The following is a 9,209-nucleotide window of genomic DNA, read 5'->3' as shown; positions in this document are numbered from 1 at the left end:
GAAGATGTGCTGGTGCTTCGCTTGGTTCAAACATGGATCCTGCAGAAGGAAGACTCCAGTCTTTCTGGAGTTGGGGAAGGAGGGAAGTTGACTCCACTCGAAGTGGGGGTGGGGCCAGTGCTGGGCGCCTCCATGAGCTCCAGCGTGGGGATGAGTTGCCTGACTCAGGAGGGATCCCTGTGGGTTAGAGGTCTCCCATAAGACTAGCAGGAGGAGGAGGAACTTTCCAGTGATGAGAGCATGAACTTAAGTGTTGCCATCAGCCTGGTCTTATTGTTCACACTGCCAGAAGAGCAGTGGAGCCAGACTGCCCTTTCATCCAGAGACCAAGACCACTGAAAAGAAATCCAAGCGGAAATGCAGACAACGTCCCTTGGTCTCCGAGGGGGACTGGTCCAGGAGGCACCAAGGGTACCAAATCCCAAGGATGCTCAAGTCCCATAGCTGGGCTCTCAGTATCCACTGGTGCAGAATCCATGGATACAGGGAGCCAACTATAATGAGAGAGAATAAAGCTGCTTCCTGCTCGCATCCCACAGAGGTCTGCTTGTTCAATAAACTGGCTCCCCCATGCACGTGGAGGCCAGAGAGGGAGCAGCCAAGCCCAGGTTCAGCCCTTGAGAGGCCACTCAACTCTAGGATATGGTTCTTAACCTTTTGGGGGAAAAGAGAGGGACTTGTTGCAAGATCAAAGCCGTGAGGTAAGCTACAGACTCTCTCCATAGAAAATTACACAAAAATTTTAATATAATTTGGGGGCACTATGGACCCTCACCCACAGTCTCGCTCGAAAACTCCGCAGCCCAGATGGGAAAGCCATGTACAAGGAGGCCGGGCCTACATTTCATTCTTACAAGTTTGGCAGCAGCACCGTGGGCTCATTCTGATTTGTGGACCTGGAAGAGGGTGGTGTCGGGCTTTGCTCATCTTCCTTTCCAGAAAATTCCAGGCCAGGGGCGTCATACTGCACTTGTACCTGTGTCTTGGCTTCTAGAAAAAGTGCTTTTGTAATTTGTTGGAACTGATTTCCTCAAGCAATGCTGGGAATATTTTGATTTCTCCAGCTCCGCCAATGGTGCCCTGGTCAGGAGGTTAAGTGTTTTATTGAAAAGACACACTTTTCCTTCCCAGGCTGATAAACAAGGCTGCTGCAGGGAAACTGACTTCCTCCCCCGGGTCGCTCAGCTGGAGCGGCCTAACCCTGGCCAAGGAAAACAAATGCGTAAACATTTCAGGGACATATAGGAAGCGTTTCTGCTGGACGCCTGCAGTGAATGGCCACTGGAGTTTACACAGCAAACCCCACGGGGGCCTCGGCACAGCCGGGACAAAGCACTCCTGGCCTCTCGCTTCCCTCCCGGCTCCTACTTGCTGCTCCCCAAAGACCCATAGTCCCGCCACTGCTTTACCCAGCCCGCGAAAGCACTAAACAGGCTCTTTATCACCACCAAACGCCAGCTTTGCCTGCTGTATGCTTGGCTCTTAAAGAGAAGGGGGTCTCCTTTCACCCAGCACTGCAGGGGGAGCAGAACCCCCGAGCTGTTTGTGTCCTGAGCCTTAAGGAGGGACATGGAAGCTGGGGACTGGCTGCAGTCCAGTGTCTACAGTTCTCCCTGGGTCAGGGCAGATGTGGGAGGAGCACGTGCCTGGTCCTTCGTGTGAACACTCTCCTCTGCAGGCCCCACTCAGAATCCCAGCCAAGCACTCGAGGGGCACAGCCGGGCATGCGGTGGGGTGGGGGTGGGGGGGCCTCTTCCATGATGCAGCTGCTGACTCCCCTGTGGACAGCCAGGTGACAGAGTTTCCTGGAGACCGTGTTCTACTTCTCAGTCCACCGTTGAGAGCCACTGCAGAGGGGTCCGTAGCATCTGTTTTTGACAAAACTCTCTCTGGTCTCCTTCTTCACCAGACTCCCATTGCATTTCTATGCTTGTTTGTGCTCCTCTTTGGAATCCGTAGGATATAAATTATTGGAATGAAGGAGACTCCAAGTACAATTTTCTCTTCACGGGTGACTATGGAGTCTTCCCCGTTCCCATGTGCTCTACCCTTCCCACCTACTCTACCCTCAGTCTGGAGTGTGAGGGTCTCCATGAGCTCTGCCCACCCACATTTCAGCCGGTTTTCTCCACACATGCCCCACTGCAGTCACACAGGGGACCACACCTAGTCCCTCTTCTCATCGTCATCTTACTGTCCTTCGGCGCCAAAAGGTCCCTCCCTAGAAGGTTCTCTTCCCCATACCTGTTTGCCAGGTGTAGCCTACCCTCCAGGTGCGCATACCCGTCCTCATGGGACCTCACAGGCATCGAGGTCAGCCCTGAGATGGGATCCCAGGGGGCCTCAGTTACTCCTGGTCAGCACAGCTTATGGAGCTTGGTGCCTCAGACATGGGGCTGATCAAAAGAAGGCAGGCCAGACCATAAGCCCAGCCAGGGACACCTCTGGGCCACAGGGTATGGCTCACATAGAGACTCTTGCTAGGTGATGACTGAGCCCATAGGTCTCCAGGACTCTGGCTCCCTCCACCCGTCACCATCCCCCCCAGCTATGAACCTCGCAAACCTCATGCTTCCTTTGCAGCAACAGAACAAATGACACTGGCCCTCAGCACAGATCTGACTCCTGGTTTATAGAAGCCAACTCTCAGAAATAACGAGTGCCCAGGATCCCTCGGCTGCCCACATCAGAGGCTGGGAGCAAGGGCGGGATGCAGAGAAAAGGCAGCAGGGGCCCCACCAGCCTCCCCTGGCAGTCACAACTCTGCTGGGAGGGGCCGCACAGCAGCGCGCTGGGTCCGAATCACTCCCTGGCAGGCCCTTCACAGAAGAGGCAGGGAGGTTTCGGATGCTTCTGCAGCAGTGCTGGTTCAGGTGCTGGCGCAGACTTGTCCCTGAGGCCTGGGAGCTCCGCCATCACCCCCAGTAATGAGCACTGGAGCCATGAGGCTCATCCCCAGAGGGTCACAGGATGGGTTCCGAGCCGTTCCAGTTCACTGATGCCCCCTTCCACCTAAGAACAGAGGGACAGAGAGTTAGGGCTGTGGGGCCACAGGGGAACCATCTCTTGTCCTCACTCACCTGATCTCCCATCTCCAGGGCTTCGAGGATTTCAAGTTTCATCATGTCCACACCACCATTCCACACCCACAGACAAACCTACACACCGGGCCCCTATAAGACAAACGCACCCAAAATCCCTCGACAAGCCGAGTGATCTACACACATCTGAATCCAGCCACTCTTCACGGGGGCTAGATGGTGGCACTTTAAAGGCACATAGGAAGACCCAGATATGGAGAAATCCTAGAGGTTTCAAGGCACAGAAGGGGGTCCAGTCGCCGGAGCCCAGAAAGGTAGGCAGGGGGCATAGGGAGCCCGCAGAGCTGGCACCACACAGGACCTAGTAGGCCTCGCACGGATTCTGGCCTTTGCTCTAAAAACCATGAGAAGTTAATGAAGCGCTGTGAGCAGTTCAGTAAAACACAGGTTTGCTTTTTCAAAAAATTACTTTAGGAAGCCTTAAGAAGCAGTGAGTATAATTATAGGAGTCCTGAGTTAGATGGGGCTTCCCTGGTGGATCAAATGTAAAGAATCTGCCCACAATGCATGAGACTTGGGTTTGATCCCTGGATTGGGAAGATCCCCTGGAGAAGGAAATGGCAACCCAGTCCAGTATTCTTGCCTGGAGAATCCCATGGACAGAGGAACCTGGCGGGCTACAGTCCATGGGATTGCGATGAGTCGGACACAACTGAGCAACTAACACTTCAGCAGAGTTAGATATAATTTAATAATAGTTCAGTCCCCAAATTAAAGTTATTATAGGAGAGACCAGCACTTAATTTTAATATTAATACATGGAATTAGTTTTCTATAAAGGACTGAGAGGAATCACATTTATAGCAGGTGGGATATTTCGGAAAAATCTGGCACTGGGTGCATTATACACAAACGTACATCCTAACATTATACAAACCAGGAAACAGATGTTGCAAACCTCAATAGCAGTGCTAGAACATGGAGTCTGAGGCTGGAGTTTTGAAATGTTTCCCAGGGTGTGGGGTTTGGGGAGTAGACATTTTCAAAACCTAAAGTTTTACAAGTCAATACTGAAATTGTCACAGAGAGGGAAGAATGGGCACTTTTCTTACTTTACTTGTACATCTGCATTGGAAAGCACAATACAGGCAGACCTCATTTTATTGAGCTTTTCTTTATTGCACTTTGCAGATACTATGGGGGGGGGGTTTGTTTGTTTACAAATTGAAGGTTTATGGCAACCCTGCATCGAACTAGTTATCAGCACCATTTTTCCAACAGCATTGGCTTACTCTGCAGTTCAAGCTGTTTCATTATTACTATCTTTGTTATGGTCATCCATGATCAGTGATCTCTGACATTATTACAAAAGATTACGATTCATTGAAGATCATGATGTTTAGCATTTGTGGCAATAAAGTATTTCCTAATTAAGATATGCATTGTTTTTTAGACATAATGCTATTGCACACGTGACAAGACTACAGGATAGTGTAAACCTAACCTTCATACGCACTGGGAAACCAACAACTCATATGACTCGCTTTACTGCATGGGTCTGGAATGAACCCACAACATGTCTGAGGTCTGTCTGTATCCCTGAGATTGCACCTGCAGCAAGAAGGGAGTGAACAGGTTCTCTCAAAGTAAGACTGTTGCATTTTCCAACCGAGTGCTTAGAAGTACCATGAATTTTCAGTCACGGTTCGGCATAAAGCCAGCACTTTCCATCTTCATGAATAACCTAGAACCCCACTGAATTTCTCTCCTTCCTTCCTCAGGCTTCTGCTCTTTGCCTTTCTTCATGCCTGTGCCTGCCTTTCGGGACCCCATCTATGTCTCTGAGTTTCCAGTTGAGAGGGACAGACTTGCAGAGGCAGGGAGATTCATACTCATTCTGTTCTTCCAACCTACTTTCCTCCTGATGACCAGAAACTTCTTGGTCTCTGTAAAGACTGTACGACCCCCATGGAGTATTTTTCACACTTTACATCATTCCATTTCCCTTCAAGTGAGCAAAAAGATTTCTTGTCATTTGGAGAGGAAAACAAAAATCTTAGTGTAATTTTGTGCTTCTTGCTCCCATATAAAGGTGTGGTGTGGGTGGCAATATTTGCATCTAGCTCATTTTGGAACAATTAATATGGCATTCTCCTAGCTCCGCCAAGGCCTCCACCCTGTGCAGGGCTTCTGTAACTCTCCAGGGAATGTAAGAATGTAATGGCTGTCATAGTCTTAGACACCAGGCACAGCCCCGCCCTGTGTCATGCGCGTCAAGTGACAGTTCAGGAAATTTTAATCTGGTCCAAATATGAACACTGGAATGCATCTTCTTGTTAAAACACTCGGCATAAAAGGCTCAGCCACGAATGTTAAACTGTTTTAAGAAACCCTCCAAAACTAGCTCTGCATTCCCTTCAATGTCATTTGGTAGCGTCCTGAGATGCTGCACGATTGTACCCAAAATGGGGTTGTATGGTTTTCTGGCAAATTGGTTCTTTTCTTCCTGCATAAAAGGCTGAGAGGTACCATTTCATCACCCAAACCATTTGGTCCCTGGAATCCTTCCAGTCTCAGATACTCAGAGGCAGGTCTGGATGTGCAAAAAGTTTGCATACATTTCTAGAAGAGAGTTTCTCCCAAGGGTAATTGTTGGAAGAACTACCTTAACAAGATCCATTCCAAGCCTCACCTGTGATAAGAAATGCAGGATAACCTCTCATGCTCCTCCACGGACCCAACCTCTGCTTCATCATCAGTCATGCCTTGTGCATCAACAAGGTCAGCATCACCTGTTCCACTGGAATGTGGATTAAGTGATTCTTTGGTACCCGAGTGCTTTAGACGGTGTCCTGAGGTGCTGTGTTGTTGGCACTGAGATAGATCTAGAGGAACCTATTAGACGCTTTGGGGTTGAGCTAATTTGATGGAACCATCAGCATCAGAGCATCCATCACTGCTTAAAGGAGAGATACTGGGACGGTGTCTGGAGACAACTTAGCAGCCCGGGAAGGAGTCAGGCTGCTCCTTGGTGAAGAGTGCCCACTGCCTGAGTGCCCACTGTCTGCCCTACTGGCGCAGGACCCTGATGACATCTCAGGGTAGCTAATAGAGGTCCAGCTGGTGGGGAAGACGGATAGAGCTCTGACTTCCACAACCGAGCAGGCTCTAGAGGTAAGATGAGCTGAGAAGGGTTGTGATGACCACAGGTATGAAGGGAGCATGTGGACCTACTGGGTTAACAGCACTTGAGCAACCTTCAGCCACACAAGGCAGAGCCTCGCTGATTCCACCACTCGACTTTGATGTTTTCAATTCACTTTCTCTGTTCATCATCTTTGCAGTTTTGAAACACATCAATAAAAACCTTGTACTGTTCTGTTAAGATTTGTAGAGGAGCGTGTGTGTTTGTGTGTTAGTCACTCAGTCATGTCTGCCTCTTTGCCACCCCGATTCCACCATGCGACTTGAGGTTTTCAATTCGCTTTCTCTGTTCATCATCTTTGCAGTTTTGAAACATATCATTAAAAACCTTGTACTGTTCTGTTACGATTTGTAAAGGAGTGTGTGTGTTAGTTACTCAGTTGTGTCTGACTCTTTGCCACCCCATGGACTGTAGTCCACCAGGCTCCTCTGTCCATGGAATTTCCCAGGCAAGAATATTGGAGTGGGTTTCCATTCCCTACTCCAGGGAATCTTACTGACTCAGGGATCAAACCCGGATCTCCTGCATTGCAGGCAGGTTCATTGCCAACTGAGCCACCAGGGAAGCAGGTGGCTTCCAGGGAATGTAGAGAAGCATCAGCTTCTGTAAAGTTCCTATCAAAATCTTAGACACTAGGAGCACATCCTGAATCCAGATGCCCAGATGAAAGGCAGAGAAAAGAGCGACATTCCTGCCCACGGCCTGCCTCCAGGCACCAGGGACCCAGATTTGCAAAGGAGCAACTACTGCCAAGGCCAGTCTGGATTTTTGCCTCCAGTCATGGAGAGAATGAGGGGAAGAGTCAGAAATAGAGCAGACTTCCTGTATCCCTATAAGATCCACCCTCAGCCTGGTCCCCAACGCCCTTCCCTCATCCTTCTCCATCCCTCACAGCTTCACCCTCCCCATACCAACAGGCAGACGGAAGCTTCTCCTCTGAGCTCCCAATTTGACAAAAGAGTTTGGCTTCAGTGCAGGGGTGAGTCACTCTCATCTGCTGCTAGTCGCCCATGTCACACCAACCAGGCACTGAGTCCTAAGGTCTGGCTGTGGGGTTGATGTTGGCTTTCAGGCTTTCCATAGAGGTAACCAACCTACTGCACCCTGGCCAACAGGTGCTGAGGCAGGGAGAGTAGTAGAAACACAGAAAGAAAGCAGTTTACAACTACAACAGGAAAGCAGAAATGTTTTAAAATTGAAAGAGCTGAAACGCTGGAATGCTGTGTTTATGAAGGGGATGAATGGTTCCCCAGGGGGGATGGTTCTGAAAGTCTACAGGCCAATTACAAGGATGAATAAGAACTCTAAACATGCAATCAGGGGCTGATAGAGAAAGGGAAGGGTGAAATGGAGTGGCTTCTGAATGGGCTGCTGCTGCTAAGTCGCTTCAGTCGTGTCCGACTCTGTGCGACCCCATAGACGGCAGCCCACCAGGCTCCCCTGTCCCTGGGATTCTCCAGGCAAGAACACTGGAGTGGGTTGCCATTTCCTTCTCCAGTGCATGAAAGTGAAAAGTGAAAGTGAAGTCGATCAGTCATGTCCGACTCTTCGCGACCCCATGGACTGCAGCCTACCAGGCTCCTCCGTCCATGGGATTTCCCAGGCAAGAGTACTGGAGTGGGGTGCCATTGCCTTCTCCATCTGTGTGGGCAGGCAGCATCAAAGCTCACTCAACTATGAAGAAGGAGGCTGAAGGTGTGAGTTTAGAGCAGGGCTCCTCAGCGTGGGCACAGTGGTTATTTGGGGCTGGATAGTTCTGTTGTGATGGCTGTCTTGTGTACTATAGGACATCTGACACCCTCCCCCCAACCAAGGACAACCCAAAATGTCCCCAGATGTTGCCAAATATCTCCTGCGGAACAAAATTGCCCCCAGTCAAGGACCATTGGCTCAGGGGTTGAGCTCAGTGAAGATGCGGTGGTCCCAAGCTCAGGTCCACTCAGCGTCATGGGCAGGCCCATCTCATGATCACGACTGAATCCCCTTCCTCTCCAGCAGCCATCACTGAGTAGTAACCTGCCTCCACAGATTCTGAACACTGACAGAACTAGTGTATTTCAGAGGAAAAAAAGGTGACTTGCTGTACCAGCGAGAAGAGAGCAGGCCTGCTTTTAAAGCCACCAGAACTGACCTGTAGAGATATACCCCAGAATTCCTCTCACTCACTTTGGATTTCCAGACAAGTATCCAGTGTGCCAGCATGCCATCCTAGGTGCCAGCCGCTGGCAGCCAGAGCAGCTACCCAATGAGCTCCACGGGCTGCCTCTCACCTGAGAGCCTGGCCAGAGCTGTGCCCTCTGTTAGGGGAATCACACAGACTGAAACCACCCATCCTGGCCAGGAACCATAGGAACCAATCGCGTGAGTTACTTTACGACAGGAGGTCCTGGTAAGGAACACGGAACAAGCCACCATTAAACTGAAGAGTTCGGGAAAAGGTCAAAAGGAGACGCCACATGTCCGACTGCCTCCCAGAATCCTTTTCGCTGGCATCCATCTTGGCTGAGCAATGTTTGCTTCAGCAGCAAGAACCCTGGGTCAGAATGACTGGCCAGAGACAGCCCAGAAACTAATCCCACCCCCGCAAGACCCGAGACTGAGAGTCTCGTGGCAGAGCAGTTCTCCTGGGTTCCCTCACCCTGCTAGAGACAGCCCAGAAACTAATCCCACCCCATAAGACCCGAGACTGTGAGCCTCATGGCGGAGCAGTTCTCCTGGGTTCCCTTACCCTACCAGAGACAACCCAGAAACTAATCCCACCCCCATAAGACCCAAGACTGTGAGCCTCGTGGTGGAGCAGTTCTCCTGGGTTCCCTCACCCTACCAGAGACAGCCCAGAAACTAATCCCACCCCCAAAAGACCCGAGACTGCAAGCCTCGTGGCAGAGAAGTTCCCCTGGGTTCCCTCACCCTACCAGAGACAGCCCAGAAACTAATCCCACCCCCATAAGACCCGAGACTGC

At 50.5% G+C, this 9,209-nt stretch overlaps 1 protein-coding gene and 1 pseudogene across 18 annotated transcripts in view; both read right to left on the bottom strand.

Annotated features, from left to right (window-relative positions):
* Nucleotides 1–2,612: 2,612 nt before the first annotated feature.
* The window catches only part of MINDY4 (MINDY lysine 48 deubiquitinase 4), a 118,300-nt gene continuing 111,703 nt past the window's right edge, over nt 2,613–9,209 (bottom strand). For all 18 annotated transcript variants that reach the window (XR_015163204.1, XR_015163203.1, XR_015163202.1 and 15 more), the window contains one exon: nt 2,613–3,012. Coding sequence is in view for 4 of the 18 variants with exons in the window: in XM_086398450.1 (XP_086254576.1) it covers nt 2,964–3,012 (49 nt within the window). In the remaining 14 variants the exon portion in view is untranslated. The remainder of the gene's footprint in view (nt 3,013–9,209) is intronic.
* LOC147374177 (oxysterol-binding protein-related protein 9 pseudogene) lies at nt 4,643–6,535 on the bottom strand (annotated as a pseudogene).

Source organism: Bos grunniens, chromosome 4 (genome assembly GCF_055505025.1).
Source record: "Bos grunniens cultivar Pamir isolate PY7600 chromosome 4, Bosgru_T2T1.0, whole genome shotgun sequence".
NCBI lineage: Eukaryota > Metazoa > Chordata > Mammalia > Artiodactyla > Bovidae > Bos > Bos grunniens.
The sequence above is the reverse complement of the archived record's forward strand: the minus strand, read 5'-3'. Positions and strand labels throughout refer to the sequence as shown.